Source organism: Myotis myotis, unplaced genomic scaffold (assembly GCF_014108235.1).
Source record: "Myotis myotis isolate mMyoMyo1 unplaced genomic scaffold, mMyoMyo1.p scaffold_m19_p_2, whole genome shotgun sequence".
Taxonomy (NCBI): Eukaryota; Metazoa; Chordata; class Mammalia; order Chiroptera; family Vespertilionidae; genus Myotis; species Myotis myotis.
In genome coordinates this window covers 5073802-5098356 of record NW_023416324.1, presented here as the reverse complement: position 1 = coordinate 5098356, position 24555 = coordinate 5073802, and the positions used below count along the sequence as shown (strand labels likewise).

The 24555-nt window shown below is 45.2% G+C and overlaps 1 protein-coding gene and 1 non-coding gene across 7 annotated transcripts in view; both read left to right on the top strand.

Annotated features, from left to right (window-relative positions):
• Nucleotides 1-24555, top strand: part of MTOR (mechanistic target of rapamycin kinase) — a 119222-nt gene that overhangs the window by 64866 nt on the left and 29801 nt on the right. For all 6 annotated transcript variants that reach the window (XM_036347881.1, XM_036347882.1, XM_036347879.1 and 3 more), the window contains 6 exons: nucleotides 8880-8955; nucleotides 11939-12078; nucleotides 20909-21009; nucleotides 22816-22931; nucleotides 24132-24209; nucleotides 24395-24502. In XM_036347881.1, coding sequence (XP_036203774.1) covers nucleotides 8880-8955; nucleotides 11939-12078; nucleotides 20909-21009; nucleotides 22816-22931; nucleotides 24132-24209; nucleotides 24395-24502 — 619 coding nt within the window. The remainder of the gene's footprint in view (nucleotides 1-8879; nucleotides 8956-11938; nucleotides 12079-20908; nucleotides 21010-22815; nucleotides 22932-24131; nucleotides 24210-24394; nucleotides 24503-24555) is intronic.
• LOC118677827 lies at nucleotides 7597-7703 on the top strand. The gene has a single exon (XR_004974553.1). It is a non-coding gene; the product is annotated as a U6 spliceosomal RNA (small nuclear RNA).

The following is a 24555-nucleotide window of genomic DNA, read 5'->3' as shown; positions in this document are numbered from 1 at the left end:
GGTTATATACTGGACATCTCAGCAGGATGAAATTAGTATGCAACCATTAAAAGTGATTATGAAGGCTCTGGATAAAGTATGAAATGCCTGTGTTCTGTGAAAAAGCCTAATGCAAATTATAAGGATGCTCTGGTTACCACATGTATAAAATATGTATTTATTTAAACAGATTGTGCATTGGCAAAATAGTTTTTCGGAAAGGTGATTATGTTGTGGTGAAATTCCCTTCCCCAATTTTTTCTTTTTTTGAAAAATATGTTTTTATTGATTTTTAGAAAGAGAGGAAAGGAGAGAGATAGAAACATTGATGAGAAACATCATCCATATGCTGCTCCTGCACGCCTCCAGGGATCGAGCCCACAACCTGGGCATGTGCCCTGACCAGGAATTGAACTAGCAACCTCTTGGTTCATGGGTCAATGCTCAACCACTGAGCAACACCAGCCAGGCCCAATTTTTTCTTAATTAAAAATATATATATACCTGCCCCCCACCGGTCTTGAAAAGATAGGGATTTTTGTCTCCCCTTTTCCTAATTTATCTTCTTTATTCTTAAGGGCCCCCACTTTCTCATACTGATTTAGCATGTCCTCTAGGTATGTGACAGACATGCCTTTTAAATTGCACCTGGACAAAGGAAGGAGTGAAAACAAAGTAAGAGCTCTTTACCTTTAGGCCACTAGGCACTAAGACAGGGGTGGGCAAACTTTTTGACTCAAGGGCCACAATGGGTTCTTAAACTGGACCGGAGGGCCGGAACAAAAGCATGGATGGAGTGTTTGTGTGAACTAATATAAATTCAAAGTAAACATCATTACATAAAAGGGTATGATCTTTTTTTTTTTTTAGTTTTATTCATTTCAAACGGGCCGGATCCGGCCCGCGGGCCGTAGTTTGCCCACGGCTGCACTAAGATGTCCAAAACCTATTTTGATTGTCCAAGGTGGACCACCTCTCTTGCACCAAATCTTTTTTATCTTGGTGCCTTAGGTCCTCAAGAACTCCAAGGACATCAGATGTGCTAGCTTGGAAACTGTCCGGCAAGGCCAGCCTTCTCTTTCTCAATGTGTAGAAAAGGAGTAAAGTTACTTCTAAGTTTCTGAAGCAAGAAAGAATGCTTGACCTGCTATTTTCATCACCTGACTCTGGCCTGACTGAGGCCTGCTAATCTCCCTTCACTTCCCCTGCTGCCTGCACTTAAATTGCCCCTCACAAGCTTTCTCATGTCATGTTTCAAATGTTCCCACATCTGTCTTCACTGCTGTCCTTTTGCTTTTAAATGACCCTATTAAAAGAGAGAGGATCACATGGTTGAGTTCCCCAGTCCATGCTGCTGTTCCCCAAGTCTGGGGTAACTGCCTGGTAAGGACACCAGGGCCCAGCCAATCCCAAGGCTTCCTGGCTCTGTACAGGCACCCACCTGTTTTGTTGGTTCATCCGTTGGGCACAGAGCTAAGTTTTGATGCTGGGGAAAGAGATGGGATGGTCTGAAGCAGTCACTGCTCTATATGGGAAGTAAGGGCTGTTTGATGTAGTGCTGAGAGCTTGCCTCATCTGGGCTGGTCAGGAGCTCCTCACTCAGACCTGCCGAGGTCCCTGTCAGCTGGGTTGCATGTGTCACCAGCGTATCACCAAGGGAATTCAGAGCATTCTTACTTGACAGGGAACCAAATCAAACTCGGGCTTTGGTCTGCATTGGAACTAGACAGGAGAGAGAAGACCCAGAGCCATTTGGGAAGCAAGTGCATAACATTCTCATAAATTCCTCACGGGAGCACTGGGAAAGCCTAAATGGTCCCCCAGATGGGACTGCAGATGCTCCCATCTCACTGACTCCGACAGGCCCGCGCTTTCTGTTGGATAATCCTGCATCGTTTGTTCTTAATAGTGAGGTTACCAAGGCGCTAAGACTAAGAGATGAGGTCGGTAACCAAATGGGCCATACAAGAAGGGATTACCAGGCCAGATTACTTTGACTTTGACATCAGCCCAGAGCCTCTGGAGCAATGACTTAGAAAACCCTTCAGGAAACAAGAGTTCTTCAGGTGGCGGGAATGGCATTCGGAGGCCACGCCGGAGACCCTCTTACTGCTTTGCATGAAGTCCTTGAACAGTTAATGACTGGCCCTTTCTGTCAGTCTCATCTGTAGGGCAGCCGGTCACCGCCTGCCCGTGCAAAGCACTGAGGAAAAACTCAAGAGGGAAAGCCACAGAGACGTAACAGCCCCGCTCCCAGCACTAGCTTCTCAGCCATCGCTCCTGACAGGGCACCTGCCAACGCAATGAGAAGCTCAAATCGGAGTCACTTACTCAGCTTACACACTCTCCTACTTCTGGACACAGATTTTTGGAAAGGAGGGAGAAAAGATGCTTGGCAGAATCTGTTCTTATCTGTGTTTGTTAATTCTACTCAACTCTAGAAAGTCTTTCCTCAGTTGTTAAGAATTTTCTCTGCTGAAACCGGTTTGGCTCAGTGGATAGAGCGTCGGCCTGTGGACTGAAAGGTCCCAGGTTCGATTCCGGTCAAGGGCATGTACCTGGGTTGCAGGCACATCCCCAGTAGGAGATGTGCAGGAGGCAGCTGATCGATGTTTCTCTCTCATCGATGTTTCTAACTCTCTATCTCTCTCCCTTCCTCTCTGTAAAAAATCAATAAAATATATTTTAAAAAAAAAGAATTTTCTCAAAGTCTTCAACTCATCTTCCTTTAATAAAAATTAACTCTTGAGGTAGGGAATGAATGAGAGTGCAGATGTCTGTATGTCCTCTTGTTATTTTTATTTTTTGTTAGTAAAATATTTTTACAGAAAAAACATACATCTTAGGTTGAGGCTAGAGCCAGCACCCAAGGATATTTTTCCATTGATTTTTAGAAAGTGGAAGGTAGAAAGAGGGGGGAGGAAGGGAGGGAGAGAGAGAACAACATCGATTGGTTGCCTCCTGCATGTACCCAGACTGGGGCCAGAGATCGAACCTGTAACCCTTTGGTGCACGGGCTGTCTCTCTAACCATTGAGCACACCAGCCAGGGCTGTATATCCTCTTGATATCCTAATTCATTGTGTTCTCCTGTCTGTCCCTCTTCATTGTCTTTCTAACACCCAGGTTCATTTGTAGGCTCTGGGTTTTAATATATGGATAGGCAGTTTCCATTTGCTCTGTAGAATCACAGCTATATGAAATCTCAACTGGATGTTCTCACTGGAATATGGAGTAGAATGTATACCCCTTCGCCCATGTGAAGACAGCAGTGGGAATTGGTATCCACCAGCTTAGAAAGTTCTTGCGAGACAGCCCTCTTTTCCTTCTGGTCTCAGTACACGTCGAGAGGAGATGGAACACCTGGCCGCCCTGTCACTTCTGCACACTGTTGTGGCACGTTGCTGCCCAGGCCTCTGTCTTGTTGAGCTTGTCTGTTGTCAGGTCTTTTCACACAGACCAACGTCAGTGGGGTCTGGTTTGTGTCATTAGCGCTCATTTGCTGTCAAGCGGGGCTTTGAACAGTTTGCCCTTTGTAAGGCTCCAGCATTTACAGGGGAGAGCTGAGGGGCACACAAGGGAGTGTTTAGAGAACTGGCTGTAGAAAGCTCCCAGCTGCCCCATAAAACGAGAGCTCCTCATTAGGGGGGCTTTTGAGCAAAGGTGCTTTTTTTCCCGTGAGCCAAACGTCATAGGCAGTTTCCATTTGCTCTGTAGATTCAGAGCAGTCTCTCCCACCAGTGTCATAAAACCACATCTGAGTTTAAAAGGGGAATATTTCAAAGGACAGGCTTGTGTCACCCAAGTAGGGAGGAGACTGGGGACTTAGTAACTAGGAACTACTGAGTTTCCATGGAGGCTAATTTATCCCACACATTGCAATCTGAGCTCTGTCTGCCAGCCTGGCAGCCTTGAACAAGCTGCCTCGGAAAAGCTCGCTGTGGCAGCATGGCTGACTATTGCACTGGGAGACTTTAAGGCATATTAGTACCTCCTGAAAGGAAATAAAAAACTAGGGGATGGGAGCTTAGGGGCTGGAGGGGAGTGTTCGCCATAATATCAGTGAGGATGTTAAGATGAAGGTGCAGTAGGATTCCTTTCTCTTGAATGGCCAATTAGAGAGTTAGCTAATCAAAACATCCCGTCCAGTGCTTTTATTCATTCATTTTACAGTTATTTACTGGGTGCCTACTGATGCCCAGAGTGGAAAACTAAGACAGTGTCCCTCCCATTGCAGAGCTTACAGTACACTCTTCGTTATTATTTAAGAGCCTTTCAAATGGCACAGTTTTTTAAGGGAAAGGATGACATCCAATAGCCTGTGACCTACTGGGCCACAGTTTCTTCATATTAAAAAGGGAATATAAACAATAGTGTCTACTTCATGGGGTTGCGATAGCACATGTAAGCATTTAGCACAGTGAGCTCTCAATAAACTTAGGTATCTTTCTGTTGTCGTTATAATACATTGTCTCCCATGATAGAGCGCCGAAGTCATGGAGGAAGGGGAAAAAGCTAAAGTCCCAAACAAGACGACAGACTCTTGAGCACCAAGAGTTTTGTTCTCTTACCTTTCCAGAACCTCCACGTCTGTATTTGCATTCAACAGCAGCCTGTAGATGCATGGGAGACCCCACGGAAGAAACGGATAGAGAAGCGTAGCTTAGGGACAAAGTCCTATGGGAAAGTAAGTAAAAACAGGAAGGAGGAAAGATTAAACAGGTGATAACCGCTGGCTCACTTAAAAATCCCTTCTTTGAATAGTCAAAAGTGGGTGTGTACAGTCCTCTTCTTTCCTTCAGGTCTTCAAATGAGGGACCAAGAACTTAATATTTGAAAGGGACTCAGACTGATCCCTCTCATTTTTCATGGGTGTGTTTTAGTCCATTTAGTCAGGGTTGTAATTCCTCAGTGATTGCCTTGCTGAAGGCCGAGTCAGGAGTCCCTCGAAGGAGCCTGGCCCCTCTCTTTCCCCAGGGCTGTCTGCATCCTCGTCTGCCTCCACACACATTCAGGTGGGAAGGATTATGCAGATGACTTATTTGGCCTTTCTCTTCAAGAAGTGGGGCCATATGAGGAATTTTCTTTTTTAATTTGCAAAGTTGTGGTGGAGGTATATCCAAGCCATAGCAACAGCGAAGTAAAATTTGTATTTCTCTGAGGCCTCCAGTCACTACTCCCTAACTTTGGTCACTTTTTGTGAAACTATTTTTAATGTGTAATGAGTGTGAGAGTGGCACGGGAAGAGATTTTCACTTGTTTTTGGTTTTGTGTTGCTTTATCCCTAGTGAGGCAAACTTTGGTAATACTTTTAATTTTTTCTTGAAAATAGAATATTGCCGAAACCGGTTTGGCTCAGTGGATAGAGCGTCGGCCTGCGGACTGAGGGGTCCCAGGTTCGATTCCGGTCAAGGGCATGTACCTGGGTTGCGGGCACATCCCCAGTGGGAGATGTGCAGGAGGCGGCTGATCGATGTTTCTCTCCCATTGATGTTTCTAACTCTCTATCTCTCTCCCTTCCTCTCTGTAAAAAATCAATAAAATATATTTTTTAAAAAAATAGAATATGTTTCAGAACACAAGATTAGAAGATAGTTGTTAGAACACCTAGATTTTAATGTTTCATCCTTAGAGTTAACACCATTCAGGCAAAGAATACTTTATTTTCCTTATCAAAATAGTTATATTCCTACCAGGACCATCCCAACAGTCCACATTAGGACTATAAATAATATATAAAATATGTAGTTATTTATGTTTATATGATATATTACATATTTGATTATCTATATTATAAAAGGCCTGTGGCCGGAACAACCAAACAGCTGGTCACCAGGAGGTGCATAGAGCATCTCTCGGGCCCTCCCACCACCTCCCAACTCCCACCCCCACCCCCCACCCCCGGGTGCCGGCAGTGTCAGTGGAGTGTCGCGGGGTGGCAGACATGGCCCTGATGGCAGGCTAGGCCTCGGGGACCCTACACGTGCATGATTTAATCGTGCACTGGGACTCTAGTAGATAACTGGTTTTCTTTTTTTCCTGCCTTCTTATGCTTCCAAAATCTTTACTTGGTTCAAGGAACTAGATAACCACAAATCTATACCCAGTGATATTAATTATCCTTAAAGTTCACCCAGCCCATGTGAGTGAGCAACAACATTGAGAACCTGACTTTGGGGTCAGGAGGAATGGGAAAGTGCTTCACAATGGAAGTGCGGTGGGGTTAGTCCTTTTAGATTTAGCTTTTCGTTCTCAGCTTAGAAAGCCTCTGTGAATTCTACAGCAAAAAACTTAGGGAGAATGTTCTGGCTCACTGCTTTGCTTGGGCCTGAGCACTCGGGGGCCTGCCCAGTAGATCCCACATGGGGCTGCCTATCTACTCCTGTAAGTAAAAGAGAGGGACCACGGTACCGTGACCTTCACCTCTGGTTACAGAGCCTGGTGCCTAGAGCTTGGGCTATTTGACTAGTCCTCTACAGGATGCGTTTGGAACTTGATGGTCTGTTAGTGCTGGCTCCAGCCTCAACCTAAGATGTATGTTTTTTTTTCTATAAAAGCATAAAACTGTTTCTAACAACTTCTATTCTTGGACAAAAACAGATGAAGGAAAAAGCATTTATAAGGGCCTGCTTAGCAATTTCATATCCATTATTCCATTTAATTCCCTGAACCCTGTGAAGGAGGTAGAATTAGCCCCACTTTATTTATTTTTAGAGAGAGAAACTTTTATGTGAGAGAAAGAGAAACATCAATCAAGCATCAATCCACTGCCTCCTGCATGCCCCCAACCAGAGACTGAGCCCACAACCTGGGCATATGTCCTGACCAGGAATTGAACCGGCAACTTTTTTTTTTTTTTAAATATATTTTATTGATTTTTTACAGAGAGAAAGGGAGAGGGATAGAGAGTTAGAAACATCATTGAGAGAGAAACATCGATCAGCCGCCTCCTACACACCCCCTACGGGGATGTGTCCGCAACTCAGGTACATGCCCTTGACTGGAATCGAACCTGGGACCCTTCAGTCCACAGACAGACGCTCTATCCACTGAGCCAAACCAGTTAGGGCAAACCGGCAACTTTTTGGTGTATGAGATGACACCCAACCAACTGAGCTACATTGGCCAGGGCTTAGCCTCATTTTATAGATGAGAAATTTGAAACTCAAAGTTAGTGACTTAGTTATGTTCACCTTAGCTTATAAGTAGCAGAATTGGTCTTCCAGAAATGCAAATCCAAGTCTTTTGACTCCAAGTCCAAAGCTGCCTCACCGCCAACCTCACCGTAATAAAGAAGAGGCACAATATTGCTTTGGTCACAGGGGGACTGTCCCCAGTCACGGTAGGCGTTGGGGAAATCACTGCCCGTGTGGGCCTTAGTCTCCTCAGGAGTAAAACAGGCTGAACATACCTTTCCCTTCGTTCTCTTAGGGAGGTGTGAGGTCAAGGCAGTGAGAGGTTGGAAAGATTGTTTGAAATGTGCTTCGTAAGTATGAGACATTAGATTATTACTTTCACAAATGTTAACTGCTCCGGTTCATCATATTTCTGGGCGGTTCCCTCTTGGTTTTATTGGAAAAAATGTAATGATACTCAATTTTTTAAAAATAATATTTATGTGCTCACTTTGGCAGCACATATACTAAAATTGGAACGATACAAAGAAGATTAGCATGGCCCCTGCTCAAGGATGACACGCAAATTCGTGAAGCATTCATAAAAAAAAAAGAATAATAATATTTGTAACAGTAATCTCTTGCCATATTACCACATTGAACTGAAAACCTGGAATTTCCCAAAACCACTTAAAAATGAATTCTAGTCAAATAGTTCGCACTCAGGCGAACTGGCTTCTTGCTTGTTAAACCAGTCTAGACTTCCAAGTTGGTCTGTCGCATTTTGCTTCCTACCTGTGAGCAGAAAGAATCATGTTGTCCTTTGACTTGCTCAAGCCTGTGCCTTCCATCCTAACCTCCTTCCATAACTCAGAATTGGGGTTAGTGTTGTGTCGTCTGCTGTTCCCCCTCTTACATAGAACCCCACTGGAACAAGGTCTAAGTCCTGCGCTCTCCTGCTTTCAGGACCATTTGCAGCCTCTCTGATGAACTGATTCCAGCCACCAGGCCTTCCTGCATTACTGCTAGTTGCCCCAACACAGTTAGAGTCCTCCAGTCCCTATTGCCACATGCTGCCCACACGTGACATCACCAAAGAAGGGGGGTGTTAGGAAAAGGCGTGTCTCTGCCAGAGACCAGGCAGGTAACGCTGAATCTGGTTCCTTCGCAGCCTGTTGCAGAAGTAGGTGGTGGTCCTTGAAGAGGGACTGAGGGGGCATCTGAACTCGGAGGAGAGGAGATGTCAGGGGAGCAGGCAAGATGGCTGCACAGCCACAGTCCCCGGGATTTTCTGTCATTGACGTGGGTGACCCAGCCTCACTGTCATTTCTGTGTTGCCCACAGAGCCCAGTGACTTTTGTTTATTTTGGTTATTCTTATTACTGAAGGCACTGGGGTAGAAGAAGTAAGAGTTCAAAGTTCAAAGGTACCCCATCTGGTTGTGCTATACAACAGGGACAGTTTTGGATTCAGAGTGGCTAGTTTTTAAAAGGCAGACATGTGCTGCCTGCCCTACAGTGTCTAAGAGGAACCAGCCTGTGCCAGCTGGAGGACGGGCCGAGCAGGCAAGGCTTCCTGTCCACCAACTGCCCCCTCACAATGAGTATGCGATCAAGATGAAATCATTCAGGCTGAGCTTTCTGAGTGGTAATAGTAATTGGTTCTCTCTCTGCATCTGCAAAACACTGTCCCGAACATGCTGGTGAGCCACCTGCCCACAAATGACCCCTCGCCTCCCATGCTCTGACGTTTTGAGTATAACCACCTCGTCCTTTTGTTTTCCCAGCATTAATAATAAGCTACAGCAGCCAGAGGCCGCTGCCGGGGTGTTGGAATATGCCATGAAACACTTCGGAGAGCTGGTAAGTGCCTCATTCCTTTTAGAAAAGTAAGAGGTAGCAACCTGGCCAGGGATGCACTTGGCCACGACCTTGAGAAAGTTACTTTCCTTGTCATTTTTCTTATTGGTAACAGTCTGATGTAACTTACCTCTACCAGTATCTTAAGGACGAAGGAGACAGTGGCTATATGGACTCTATTCAAAGTGAACACAGATCCTGAAGACAGAGTCCATAAACAGTAATAGCTGGGATTTATCAAACTCTTAGCATGCGCCTAGCCCTTTGCTCAGTGCTTTATCTGCTTCATCTAATTCAGTCCTCACAACAGCTTCGTGAGTAGGTACTGTTGTTATCCCATTTTACAGATGAGAGACTATGGTCCCAACAGGATAACAACCTCGCCTGAGCTGAGAGAGGGAGTCAAAGGCAGAACCAGAACTTGAACCTGGGCAGTCTGGCATCAGAGCCCAGGTATTTAGGCCCGACCTGACTTCTCTTTGTGTCATCTGTGGCAGCTGGCATTGCCACTGGCCCACAGTTAACACTCAGTACATCAGAAAAAAACCATGGCCAATTCTCCAGAAAAAAATATACTATAATTTATACCTGATATTGAGTGATTGTTCCATTTCATTATTGCTTACATAGCTTCTTCTCTTCTGCCATCTTTGCCCTACCAATATTAAAATCTTTCCATTACTCTCTGTGGTCCTGGGAGGGTGCTTTGGTAACTTCCTAACCATATATAAAGCATCGACTTAATCAGCTTAGCATTGACTTCCTGGAAGGGCAGGGAGTTCTGGGTCCATATATCTGATAAGGAACCCCGCATTAGTAGTGTAGGTCACTTACTCTGGTTTGCTTTAATCAAGAGCCCAGTGTGTTAGAGTGACGGAAAGTGTGACTACTTCCCAGGCTTTTGCTTCACACAAGGACTGAACCCACTAAGGGAATATTTTGCTGTCTTGAGCATAGATCTGTAACTAGACTCTAAAGAAAGCATCTCCCCAGATGACAAAACAGAAAGAACTATGTCTCATTCATCCATGCCACCGTCCTTGTTTGCAGAGGGAAGAAAGTTGGCAGAGGGGCACTTAGGCAGTCCACCCAGACAAAGATGTACTCTTCTTTGATAGCCTTAGAGCTCTAGACCACAGTGAGTGCCAGTTTGAAACCAGGATGCCACAGTCATCTGGTATTCAGGTGATCTCCAAACGGATGGTTTTTACCCCAGTGGCTAAGAATGCCCACCTTACATGAAAGTCCCTCTGTCTCCAGGTCCTAAAGGTGGCCATTAGCTTCAGGGTTACTGCTAAACCCATGGTTGGTTTTCTGTTATATGTAGGTAGCTGAATCATATTAAACTTGACAATGGTTTGCTTTTCCTTGGCAGAGCCTGCGCTTTCTCAGCACAATTTATGTAACAGCAATCTCATTAGAATTTTGTGTGATTCATTGCTTAGACCTTATAGTTTCTGCAATCTATTGCACTTCAAAATATCCTGCCCCCTATCTGACCTGCTCCATATGCCGCTCCCTCTAGTTTCTGCTTGTTCATACTGTGTGTGCCACATTAGTCATTAGCCCTCCTTTCTTTTCCATCCCGTATAGAAATGCAAACCGGGAAACTCTCCAGTGTTACTTCTTAATTTAAGAGTTTTTAATTTCACAGTCTTTGCAGTCACTCTTTCTCTGTGAGTTTTCTCTTTCATGTTGAGGCATAGTCTAAACAGGCTTGGAAAATGAAGCTTTGGTAGTTTTACCTGCCACAGAGCCAGAGATGCCCATTTCGGGAACCCCACTATCCACTGACACTGAAGAAAAGGCTGTGGTGGAAGCAGGATTAGTTCAGGAGCAGCAGAGGGGATTGGCTCTGCTGAAATAAACAAGGGGGTAGTACAAGTTAACGACCTAAAATGGAAATGACCTCCTTACAGAGGTTCAACAAGAAAAGACCCTTTCAGCGAGCTTAGCAGAGTTGCTATGAGTGTATATGGTACTCAAATATCAGTTTTATTTACAAAGGCGAGAAGGGTAATAGGGGGAACTAATGTGGGCCCTGCATTATTTCATATAAATTCCACCGTAGAATCATACTGTTAAAGAAATCCCTGGAGAGCCACTGCCCTGGTCTGGTAGAGAAATAGTCATTTACTAAGCTGGTGATGAAGCCCAGAAAACCAGCTGAGGTGGAGGGCAGATGGAGGGCAGACTGAGACATAAAACAGCCCCCTGATCATTTAGAGAGCCACAGTCTGCAGCTCCTCTTCTCACGTGGCTGACACTGCGTTTCAGCGTGGCATGCCATCTGCCCAGTGCTGGAATCCACCCTTTGGCCCTGACACTGGTGAAGCTGCCAAGCGCTGAGCAGGAAGGAACGTTGGATGGGGGACTTGAGGAGAAGGGGGAAAGGTTTTCCAAAGAATTTTAAGTGGTGGTATTATATTGTACTTAAATTATTTCCTGGAAATTTAAAAATGCATGAAGAGATGCAGAGAATCAAAAGCCTTTCAAAAGTGAGCTGTTTTCCTCCAGCAAATATGCAGATGTGGCCTGACTTTCTGGCCCCATTGAGCAAGCAGTTGCCATCCCTGCCATGTGGCCGCCATTAGCACTCCAGCAGATCAGGCCTTGGCACCCTGCAGGAGCTCTGTTCGGGGCTTCCTGCTGTCCCAGATGGTTCCTCCTGTCCTCGGATCCCTGCACACTGGCATTCTGGTGGCCTCTGTATCTGGGCAGGAAATGATGGGGGAGGGCATGACCTGACATCTACTCTCAGCTTATCCCAGGATCATTCATTCCATCGGTGTGCCAAGAACCAACATTCCTATCATCACCCAGCATACCTCAAACATTCGGAAGTTCTTCTCCATCAAGGCCAAGACATACTGTGATAGGTGAAGTGTCATCCATACAACACGGCACCTTAGGAAAGAGTGTGTGGATTAAAACTGTCCCTCTTGTTCTCCGTGCCTCACCATAGTCCTTCTTTTCCACTTGGCAGGAGATCCAGGCCACCTGGTATGAGAAGCTGCACGAGTGGGAGGATGCCCTTGTAGCCTATGATAAGAAAATGGACACCAACAAGGATGACCCAGAGCTGATGCTGGGCCGCATGCGCTGCCTCGAGGCCTTGGGAGAATGGTGAGCTGCAGCAGGGTGATGGCCGAGTGGCTGCTAGAGAGTGGCTTTGAAAGGCCTCCCCTAAGTTTGTTTCATTTGGTATTTTCCCATGAGTATTTCTGTCTCTGTTCTGTCTCAGTGCTAAATAGAAAAAAGGTTCTTTAAAAAAAACAACATAGATTTTGTCATGCTCTGGGACAGGACAGGCTTGGGTTCTGCTCTGGATCTGCACCTGCTCTTTCTATCTGCCTCTCGACCTTGACTGACTGATGAAGACCGCCTAGGTCAGTGGTTCTCAACCTTGTGGCCCTTTAAATACAGTTCCTCATGTTGTGACCCAACCATAAAATTATTTTCGTTGCTACTTCATAACTGTAATGTTGCTACTGTTATGAATCATAATGTAAATATCTGATATGCAGGATGGTCTTAGGCGACCGCCAAAGGGGTCGCGACCCACAGGTTGAGAACCGCTGGTCTAGATCCTATTTGTTAGCACTTGCCAGTGAGTTTAGGAAAGAACAAATGACTGCCCTCTTCAGGTACTTCAATTTTACTGAATGCTTGCTTATGTGCCCAGCCCTATGCCATGCTCCAGGTGTAAAAAAGACAGAAAACAAGGCCTCCGTTGTGAGGTGGGTGAGACAAGCACATAACAGATAGTTACTAAAGCCTCAGGGAACAGTGACCATGGTATGAGCTCTGACTTCACAAGACCCAAGGCTGATCCTGCAGTTCCCCCTGGAGGAAGGGCCACGGTTGGAGGCAGGTAAAGGAGAGTGGGAGAGGGGAAAGGAGTCCTAGGTAAAAGCAATGGTGGTGCTTAGTTGAGAACACTTGCCTATGTCTTGGTTTGGGGAATTTATGGAGACAGGGAAGAAAAAAATGGTTTCCATTCTTGTTTTCTAGCATCAAGTGCAGTTTTTTTGGTTTATTTTGTTTTGTTTTGTTTTGTTTTGTTTTAGTAAATCTTTATTGTTCAGATTATTACATTTGTTCCTCTTTTTTTCCCCCCATAGCTCCCCTCCACCCAGTTCCCACCCCACCCTCTGCCCTTACCCCCCCCCCCACTGTCCTCATCCCTAGGTGCACAATTGTTGTCCAGTCTCTTCCCATATCTCCCACACCCCTTTCCCCACCAAGAATAGTGAGTCCATTCCCTTTCTATGTCCCTGATTCTATTATAATCACCAGTTCATGCTGTTCATCAGATTATTTATTCACTTGATTCTTAGATTCACTTGTTGATAGATGCATATTTGTTGTTCATAATTAGTATATTTACCTTTTTCTTCTTCCTCTTCTTAAAGGATACCTTTCAGCATTTCATATAATACTGGTTTGGTGGTGATGAACTCCTTTAGCTTTTCCTTATCTGTGAAGCTCTTTATCTGACCTTCAATTCTGAATGATAGCTTTGCTGGATAAAGTAATCTTGGTTGCAGGTTCTTGGCATTCATCACTTTGAATATTTCTTGCCACTCCCTTCTGGCCTGCAAAGTTTCTGTTGAGAAATCAGCTGACAGTCGTATGGGTATTCCCTTGTAGGTAACTGAGTTTCTTTCTCTTGCTTCTTTTAAGAGTCGCTCTTTGTCTTTTGCTCTTGGCATTTTAATTATGATGTGTCTTGGTGTGGTCCTCTTTGGATTCCTTTTGTTTGGGGTTCTCTGCGCTTCCTGGACCTGTAAGTCTATTTCTTTCACCAGGTAGGGGAAGTTTTCTGTCATTATTTCTTCAAATAGGTTTTCAATATCTTGCTCTCTCTCATCTTCTGGCACCCCTATAATTCTGATGTTGGTACGCTTGAAGCTGTCCCAGAGGCTCCTTACACTATCTTCGTATTTTCGGATTCTTTTTTCATTTTGCTTTTCTGGTTGGGTGTTTTTTGCTTCTTTGCCTTTCAAATCTTTGCCTTGATTCTTGCGCTCCTCTGGTCTGCTGTTGGGAGTCTGTATAATATTCGTTATTTCAGTCGGTGTATGCTTAATTTCTAGTTGGTTCTTTATCACAACATCGAGGGTCTCATTAGATTTCTTGAGGATCTCAATAACTTTATCGGCGGCTTCTAGACAGTTCTTGAGAGACCTTAAAAGTGTGGTTCTGAACTCAATATCCTCCATTGACAGTTTTGTCCTGTTTCTTTGTCTCTGCATTTTTTTATGTTTTCTTGGTGCACCCCCTAGTGGTCTTTGTGTGCAGTCTTGTTGTAGTTAAGCCTTGATTGTTGTAGTTAATACTAGGGGGATTTGACCTCCAGGCCAACTGGCTGTGAGAATCAGCTCTGTCTGCAGTGGGAAAACTTCTGTCCTCTAGGGAGGTGCTAATCTAGCCTTTGCCTGAGGCTATCCGGCAAATGGCTCTGCGCAGGGCTTGGGCGGGGCGGGTCGCACGGGATCAACAGAGCGGGTGGAGGGAGCAGTTATGGCTGCTCTCATTCCCGTCCCCAGAGGCTCTGCCTCTCAGAGTCCCAGCAACCGCTGCAAACCTTGGAGAGAAAGTTGCCCTCGCGTTCCGACCGATGCCAGATAGTCCCGCTTCTCCCAATTGAGTCTGGGTCCCTAGAGACTCGCCCAGAACTGGAGCTCAGAGTCTGCGACTCCCTCCCGATTGAAAACGACAACCGCACCCTCAGCCGCCAGCCCGCTCCGTGCGCACCTCCGCACCTTTGTATTTTCCGCACTGCGCCTCCTCTGAGCCTCAGTATGCTGTTCTCTTTCCTTCTAGTTGAAGAATTTCCCCTCAGCCAGTCTTCCTGTCGTTCTGGGCGATGTCCATTCCATCTTTTAGTTATATTTGTGAAGTGGTTGTTCGAGGCAGCTAACTCCGGTGTTTACCTATGCCTCCATCTTGGTTTTTTCAAGTGCAGTTTTTTTTAAAATAGTTAAAACAAGGTGCCACACTCTAGTCGTTAAATAGTTTAACTATAGCCCTAGCCTGCTTGGCTCAGTGGATAGAGCATCAGCCTGCAGACTGAAGGGTCCCAGGTTCAATTCCGGCCAAGGGCACATGCCTGGGTTGCGGGGGTCGATACCCAGTACGGGGCATGTAGGAGGCAGCCGATCAATGATTCTCATCATTGATGTTTCTCTCTCTCCTTCTCCCTTCCTCTCTGAAATCAATATATTAAAAAATAATAAAATAAAATAAATAGTTTAACTATAGTTTTAAATAGTTAAAATGCCAGACCACCTTCCCATGAGTAGATTATCTGACATTCTGTTGGACATAGAATGGTCCCCCATTCGTTCATTCAACCAGTAATTATTGAGCACTTATTCATTGCCAGTGTCTGTGCCAGGCCCCAAGGACACAGCCATGAATGAGACGGACACAACCCCTGCCTTTCCCAAGCTTTTGGAGGAGACAACGTGAATACAGTTACACAGGGAAGCCTAGGGAACTGTGGGAAATAAGAATCCTAATCCAGGCTTGGAAGGTTTAAGAAAGCTTCCAGTTGGGAGTGATATCCTACTTGGACCTGTGCAGTGAGGAGGAGCAAGCAATCTAGATTCAAGATTCTGAAAGTCCAGTATGGCTGGAGGGTCAGGTGTGATGTGGAAAGAGGTAAAAGGTGAGCAGGAGAAGTAGAAAGGGACCGTAGCAAGTACGGCTTATAGGCCAAGTTAGGCATATGGACTTTAACCTAAGGGTTACTGGGCAGCCATCCAAATATTTGAAGAGCCATAATTGACAGGTTTATTTTATAAAAAGACCCTTTAGGGGAAAATTGGAGAGGATTGAAGGTATGCTAGAGGAGATAGCAAGACAAGTTCAGAGACCATCCAAGGAGAGAGATGATGGTGGCAAAGAGGGAAAGCTGAGGCAGTGGGGATGGAGAATGGCTGGATCCAGAGATGTTTAGGAAGTGGCATTAGCGGGATTTGGAGAATTACTAGATGTGGAAGTGAGGGGGGTAAAGGCATTACAGTTTGAGCTTCCAGAAGGAAGGTGACGCTGGAACACGCAGCGCTCCTCAGAGGCCTGATTAACCCGAAGCGTAAGGTTCCCCTGCACCGGACCTCCAAGGAGCTGTCTTGGGGAGATAGAATCCGCAGGCCTGTGCCCTTGCATTTGGATCTGTATGGGGAACCTCTGTCCCTGAAGGCTTCTATTTTTTTAATCTACAGCTTTGTATTCATTTTTTTAATGCATTATTTTTTGAAAAGGTAATATACACATAGCACAGAATTCAATAGTAAAAGAACAGTGATGGAACTGTGAAAACCAAGTCTCCCAGCCACTCAGACTTCCGGCACGGGGACCAGGTCCTCGTGTAGACTTCAGGGAGGACCCGTGCACGCAGGCATCTATGTTATGACAATGCAGTCAACACACCGTTGTGCACCTTGTCTTGTTCATTTAACAAGTCTAGACCACTGTTCCATTTGAGTGCCTACAGGTGCGTCCTCATCTTTTCAATGACAGCATCACTAAACCACAGTCCCTTTAATATAGGCAAATTTTGATTTGTTTAAAAACTTTATACCTTGGAGTTTAAAAAATATAATTGAAAAGTCAAAGTAAGACTTCTAAAAAGAATGATTTCTTGCTGCACATATTCTTTCTGTACCTAATCACAGATATCCTTTTGCTAAATGATTGCTATTTTTATTTCTTAATATAGAGTTATATTTCCCAAATAAAAGATGTTGTATATGAAAATTTAATGTCAATGAAGTTAGCCTTAGGCATTGGATCACATATATATACAAATAATAGTCTGTATATAGTTATTTGAAATTGGTTTGTCTGGCAGCCATTATTAGAGAGATTCAAGTGTTATCATTTATTTTCATAATTAGCATTCCATATTCATCATTTACCTCAATAAACTGAGGAAACATATCCTATCAAATCTGCTCCATCAGTCATCGCTTCTCGGCCTTTTGGCTAAGATCAAGTGAAATCTGCTCCATCAGTTTGTGCAACTAAAGCTGGGGTATGTTTTTTATGTCCAACAGGTATTTAAACTGCACTGTCCAATGTGGTGGCCACTAATTAAATTAATAGTCCAGTCACACTAGCCACATTTCAAGTCCTCAGTAGCCACTGTGCCTAGTGGCTACCGCATTGAACAGGGCAGATATAGAACATGTCCCTCACCATAGAATTTTCTGTTGGCTGGTACTGATCAAAAGTAAGAGAAACATATGTTAATAAGAATTAACTACATTATTTCAAAACCAATTTTCTTTAACTTTCAAATTGGTTATCATACAACTATATGTTATTAAGAGGAAGATAAAAAATGTAAATATTCTCAAAATTAAACTCTAATCAGTTCTTCGAATGATTTAGTATAAATGTCACAGCCTCACATCAAAGTCTTTTGTGTTGTGATCTCAGCCCACTTCTTCAGCCCATTTCTCAGTAGCCTCTGCCCGGAATCTGTGCTCTGGCCAAACTATTTGCTCTTCTCCAAACCCCACAGAATTTTTCTCTGCATTTGTTCCTTCAGTTTCCTGAATTGCCTACCTTTTCTTCTGCTCCTTTGCCTGTTTTTGAAATCCTCCCCATCTTTCAAGGTCTACCTGGACTGCTTCTTCCTTCTTTGAAATCTCTCCTGGTCCCTTCCCCTCCCACCTTTTCTAAATTAAAGACAACTACTTTCCTTAGATGGGTTACGTAGGGACAGCTTAGATATATGAGAAGAGATCTTAGATGCAGTTGTGTCTAGTCCACCTATGTGACAGTTGGGAAACTGAGCATCTCAGAAGTTGGCACAGCCGGCCTGAGGTCTCCCCAGAGCCCTGTGCTCCAGGTCTCCTGACACTGCAGTACCCAGTCCATTTCCCTCGGACCTCTTGGGTTCATTCCAGCTTTATAATCACCTATAAAGAATAAGTGGCAGTGATGCTGACCAAGGGGTTTAAGAATGCAGCAGACTAAAAGATTTTTAAAAGAGATGAAAGAAGCAGAATTCTTTTCCTGATTATATGTAGATTCCTTACTTGGTTTATTCAGTTAATTTAGAGTAATTTCTAAATTGCTTTTGATTTGAATATATACCCTGAACATGCCTGAGGCAGGCATTCACTAGAGGTGGAATGATCCAGGGCTACCACTGAGTTAACCCTTTGCGGTCGTATTAAATTTGGACATGGGTGTCGTACTGGTCGGAATTAATGTCCATTGAAAGAGCAGTGATACTAACATGCAAGATTATGAAGGATAACCAAGATTTATTCATTCTTTTTTGGAACTACGTCACTACTAGTAGAATCACTACAAACGTTATCACTTTCTACGTCAGAGTCAGTATTCAAGGTGCCAAAATAAAACTCTTCATCGTTACTTTCAGATCCGCAGTACACTTCTTTCGGTAACTTTCTTTTTGCCATTTTGGAGTATTATTTTGAAATATCTTAACAAGCGAGAATGCCTAATTACAGTTAAACATAATTTGTAAAGCTTTATTTGAAATTCTGCGAAGTATCTCCGAAGCTTGTCAATTTCTTCACTCTCAAAAGGCGACTGACTCGCCACGGTGTTTTGCATGGCGAGTGTGGAACGACCGCGTTTGTTTATATTGAGTTTCGATATCTCCGATTTGTCGGGGCAATGTTTTGGTTCGTGACAAGGTCGCTTAGACACTTAGGAGCTTTCAGAGAAATTATGAACTGACACATGAATGAATAGAGTTAAGATTCGTACGGTTTCTTGCTGTGGTGGCTGAGAGCAGACATACGACTGGAACGGTAAGAAAGCTTTGGTGGCTGAGAGTAGACAAACGACCGCAAAGGGTTAAGACCCTACGCCTATGCCCATACTCATCTGCCTCTAGGAAGCTAAACTACAGGAGTCAGCCTCCAGCCCCATAATGCACACAGCCACAGCTGCAGCCAAAGTGAGCCTAGGTAAACCCCCTCGCCACCCTGTTCCTTAGATGGCCTCTGGATCCTTGAGAACAGGTTATTTGGGAGTCAGCCAACCGCTTGGTGTTCTAAGCTTTCTGCTGCTACACTGGGTGGGAAAGTCAAAGTCCTGGGGATGAAGCCTTTACCTATTCCTCCCTGGTGTGCAGTGAGAGGTGTCAGAAAGCAGATCCTAATGTTTGCCCCACACACAGTCTCACATTTTTTATTAATTTGATTTTGTTCTGTCCTCCCCCCCCCCCACACACACACACACTTTCTTTGAGAGTTAGGACTCAGTATATTCTGCATTCTTTTTTCTTTTATTCTTTTTTCTTTTTGCATGCTTGCTCATAACAAATACTGTGGGGAGAGAAACCCCACCTCCCTGGGTAGAATTCTGACAGCTGTTGACACAGCCGCAGCTTTAAAGGTGGTGCCTGTGTCCACTGTCAGGGCTGCCTTCCCAGGATGCTGCTCCTGCACTGCTTCTGCCTGGTCTCTTGGGGTAATCATTCATAGTGTTTCACATTGAACTTGCTCCCTTCCTCTAAATGAAAAGCAATGCTAAACCCTTAGACCAGTGGTTCTCAACCTGTGGGTCGCAACCCTTTGGCGGTCAAACGACCCTTTCACAGGGGTCGCCTAAGACCATCCTGCATATCAGATATTTACATTACGATTCATAACAGTAGCAACATTACAGTTATGAAGTAGCAACGAAAATAATTTTATGGTTGGGTCACAACATGAGGAACTGTATTTAAAGAGCCAGAAGGTTGAGAGCCACTGCCTTAGACCCTGGGCCCAGAAAGGGATAGTCCTGACAAAAGACTAGAGAGATGCTGAATTGTTTGTGGCAACAAGCTTTGAATTCTGCTATCCGTGCTTCTTCCCTCGAGGTGTGTGCCTTTGTTCTCTCTCTCTCCGTTAAGCTCCAAGGGCCCTTCTTTTGCCCCTGTAATTTGTTTCCTGAGCCCACACAGCCCAGCTGGCTCACTTTTTCTACCTCTTGGACTTTCTAAATAAACTTTTGCTTTTACTTGGGGGGGAAAATGAGTACCAGAGTCTGTTGAGATCACTCATAATCTCAATATCTCATAGTCTTTAGCCACATTCATGATATTTGTGCAAACCTCTGAGAATAAGCAGCATCTACATAAGACCATTGAAGAGCTTTCTTCCTTCGGTGCAGATTGATTTCATTGGAGTTTCATTTCAGCCTGCAACCATGGGTGTAATCCTTCGAAGAGCCAGTTCTCCCTATAGCTTTGAGCTAAAAATGAATGTCCAGATGTGTCTCTTCAGATCGCTTTCTCTCTAAGCCTGCCAAAGGGAGTGAGCTACAGTTCATTGGCATGCAAGAGAGGGTAGTTAATATTTATGAAGGGGGCCAGATTTTCAGGACATTTCACATCGCATCAAGTTAGACATGGTCCCTATTTTGATAACTCACTGTCAGATAAATTATGAGTACCAGGCCATAGGAACAACAAATTGCCAGTCACTGCTCTGTCGTGTGATCCAGCTGAAGTCCTTTTCATTTAAAGCAGCGGTTCTCAACCTGTGGGTCGCGACCCCTTTGGGGGTCGAATGACCCTTTCACAGGGGTCGCCTAAGACCATCAGAAAACACATATATAATTACATATTGTTTTTGTGATTAATCACTATGCTTTAATTATGTTCAGTTTGTAACAATGAAAATACATCCTGTATATCAGATATTTACATTACGATTCATAACAGTAGCAACATTACAGTTATGAAGTAGCAACAAAAATAATTTTATAGTTGGGGGTCACCACAACATGAGGAACTGTATTAAAGGGTCACGGCATTAGGAAGGTTGAGAACCACTGATTTAAAGGCTCCTGGTTCAAGGCAGGTCCCTATCATCCACTTCCTCTGTGGCCCCCAGCTAACCCAAGAGGCAAAAGAGCGGCAAGTCATAGAGGTGATTTTGGTTAACCCAAACATATAATTCTTTTCCTCCAGGGGGCAGCTCCACCAGCAGTGCTGTGAAAAGTGGACCCTGGTTAATGATGAGACCCAAGCCAAGATGGCCCGGATGGCTGCTGCAGCTGCATGGGGTTTAGGTAAGGCTTCCCTCATAGGCACCCTAGTCAGTGTGCGGAGAGTGAGGCTGGGTGCTCACATCAGAAAAGAAAGCAAGGTACTGCGGCTGCAGGTAGGATGTCAGATCTGCCGAAGTGTCAACCAGTCTATGCGCCTCTGTCTTTTGCATCTGTCCCTACCAGATGATTTTGACTAACTTGTTAGACTTGGATAAAATGGCTTTGCACGGGGAAGCCAAGGAAAGCAGTGAGCAAGCATGGAAATTCAGATGACTTAGTGAGGTGTATTTGGTTTTGTTTTGGGTTTGTCTTTTTGCTTTAAACAAGTTACTGGTTTATTTTCTCTCTGATTAAAAAAAATCGCAAGGTAGGAATTCCCAGACTGTATTCTGTCTCCATTGTCATTAGCCTTTTTCCATATTTCTGCTTTGCATGGGGCCTCTGTGTTCAGTCTACCTCATGATCCAGTACAGTTGCTGGAGCTCCACCCATCATGTCTTTAACCAAAGCAGGAACAAAGAGAGAAGAGAGCTGTCTCCTTTTATTTCTTAACTTTCCCAACATATATAAAGTGAAGAAGATCATCTATTGAGCCCCCATATTCCTTTCACTGTCTCTAACGATTATAGTCATTTTAGCAATTTTGTTTTCTCTCTTCTCCTCCTTGCTGCCTGCCTTACTCCCATTCTACAAGTATTTGAAAGCAGAGGTTTCCTTTTAACCTCCACAGACTAGATTTCTGACCTCAACCCCCAGTTGAGAGGGTGACCAGTGTCTGTTCCAGACATGTTAATGAGAGGGGAAGGGTCCAGAGGATGTTGCAGGAGAAGAGCTTCACCCATCAAGCCCTGAGGAAGGTTACATAACCTTCCACCCACATTCTATCCCTCTTGAGTCACAGAGCTTATAGCCTTTCCTTTCATGAGCTCTGGGCTGGATTCAACACATTTTTCAAAAATAAATTACTTCCTGAGGAGTCATTGTTTGCTATTTTGCTTTTACCCAGAGGCATAGAGAATGGATGAGCTGCTGGGCAGGAGTGAAAGGCAGGAAAATGCCTTATGAAATTGGCAGCCCTGCAGTGTGCAGCAAATGAAGCTGATATCTTTTCTGCAGATGGTCTTAGAACCCCTGGCATTCGATACATGCTCATCCCACCAGGGGAAGCCATTCCGGCTGCATTCCTGGCTGCAACCATTTTCCCACTCGGCCACGACACAGGCTACTGTGCCATGACCTCGGCCATCTTTCTATTTATCTCCTCCCTTCCGAGGCAAAGGTACTGCCAGAGTGAGACGGGCAAACTATTTGTCTAATCCTGTCCCCTGTCTGGATAATGGCTATTTTCAGTTGTTAAGGGGAAATGTAATTTCCAATGTACCATTGAACTGGGAGATGCTTCACTAGTGAGGAAGAAAGCCATTCCATCTCACCTAGAGAAACCTGAGCGAGTTCTCCAGGTTAATGAGGTACTGCATCAAACCCTCTTGTCATGCGGGCTTTGCACTTGGGCGTTCCTCCCATCCTTCATGGAGCTCCCTGGGGCAGCGTGGAGTCCTGTGTTCAGAAGACAGATGTGGCTTTGTTTGTGGGAATGGGTTGCTCAACCTCACAGAGTGTGGAGGGTTCTCTGTAGGATTTTGATACATCAGGCTCAAGTTTGCCTTGTTTGAACCCCAAGCTAAGTGCAAGTAACAATGACAAGGTCTCTTTGAGATGCTGCCTTTAGCCCAGGAAGTTGGCCACCCTAATGCTTCTCTCCCCCTCTCCCCCCCCACCGTGTGTGTGTGTGTGTGTGTGTGTGTGTGTGTGTGTGTGTGTGTGTAGGTCAGTGGGACAGCATGGAGGAATACACCTGTATGATCCCTCGGGACACCCACGATGGGGCATTTTACAGAGCCGTGCTGGCGCTACATCAGGACCTCTTCTCCCTGGCACAACAGGTAAAAAACGCATGTGTGCCCAGACCATCTAGCAAAAACAAGGTACTTATAGGTGGCCTGTCAGTTCCTAGGCACATGGTGCCTGTGCAAACGGGCTGCTGCCCTTCAGCTCTGGAGTCCGGTTCAGTGAGCTCCTCGGAGAGCGTCACTCTCAGAAGAAGCAGGCTGCCAGCACATTAGCCGGGGCCACTTTCCTTTAGAGAGGGACAAGTGTGTTCCAGAAGGGACCATTGCATCGCTTTCGGAGTTAGCTTCTTGGATGCAATGTCATCACTGCATCCTTCTTACCACTTGCCTTGGCGGTCCTTGCCACAGAGAGAAACTGTTTCATCAGCCATCCCCCCTGCAGCAGAAATCAGTCACAGGTGTCTTCTGGTTCTGTAGGTGTGTCACACGCTGATGACCTTCCAGAAAAGCCAGTGCTTTATTTGAAAGCCCTGTGCTGACTTGCAGAATGACATAATGAAGCAATCACATCCACCCTGTCGGGCACCAGACTGTCTTGAATGAGGTGCTTGGGTAAATGACCTGAGCAGTTAAAGGATGGGGACATAGTAATTAACCTTAAACATTCAAACAAGGAAAAGCTCCGCATGATGGGTTTTTAACTGGAGAAACAGCGTAGGCTGCAGTTGCAGTCCCATTGGCCGTCCCTGGGGCCTTGATTTAGTGACAAGAACTGAGACGTGGGCCATCCAGTCACTGGCCCAAAGCCCCGTTTGTACATTCTTCTCCCAGTGTCAGAGGCACCCTCATGAGGACAGGTGCTTCTCAGCCAGAGATGACCCCACCCCCACCCAAGCCACGTGAGTGTTTGCACACTCCAGTTTCACAAATGTGACCCGCAAGGAAAAGGTGAAAGCAGGTAGATACCCAAATTGTCCTCTTGATATGCAAGAGCACGGTGATTCGAAGCACACATTTCCCTCCCTCGTTACCCAAGATTTGGGGTGTTATCATAGATGTTAAGTTTTTGGCTGCCATACATTTCTGTCTTTTCCAAGACACCAGTACTCTTCCCTTGGCATGCAGCTCTAGGAAGAGGTTTCTTCCCTTCTTTGGTGAATGTTTCTCTTTATCATTGGAATTGAAGTGAGACAGGTAACTTCTGCAGCTCATTGAAAAGCCTGAAAATAACAGCACTACCCTCAGCTCCCAAGTCCAGCGCTCAACTCCGGGGGCTCCCTGTTTCTCTCCTAGTGCATCGACAAAGCCAGGGACCTGCTGGATGCCGAGCTAACTGCTATGGCGGGAGAGAGCTACAGCCGGGCATACGGGGTGAGTATTGTTTTAGGGGCCCATTCAGCTCTTTTGTTCAGAGTGGGCTGCTGAGGACTCACGGGCCGCTGAGCACACGCCTGCGTGTTCTCAGCAGACACCCTGCACCAGGAGTGACTGAAATGAAGCCTGGCTTTTGGATGGCTCATGTAGCACTAAGTTGGAATGTGGTTTGCTTTCGTCAGGCCATGGTTTCTTGCCACATGCTGTCCGAGCTGGAGGAGGTTATCCAGTACAAGCTTGTCCCCGAGCGACGCGAGATCATCCGCCAGATCTGGTGGGAGCGGCTGCAGGTGAGCCTGGCAGAAAGCCCTAGGTGGCCCGCCCGCCCTCCTCACAGGCTTGT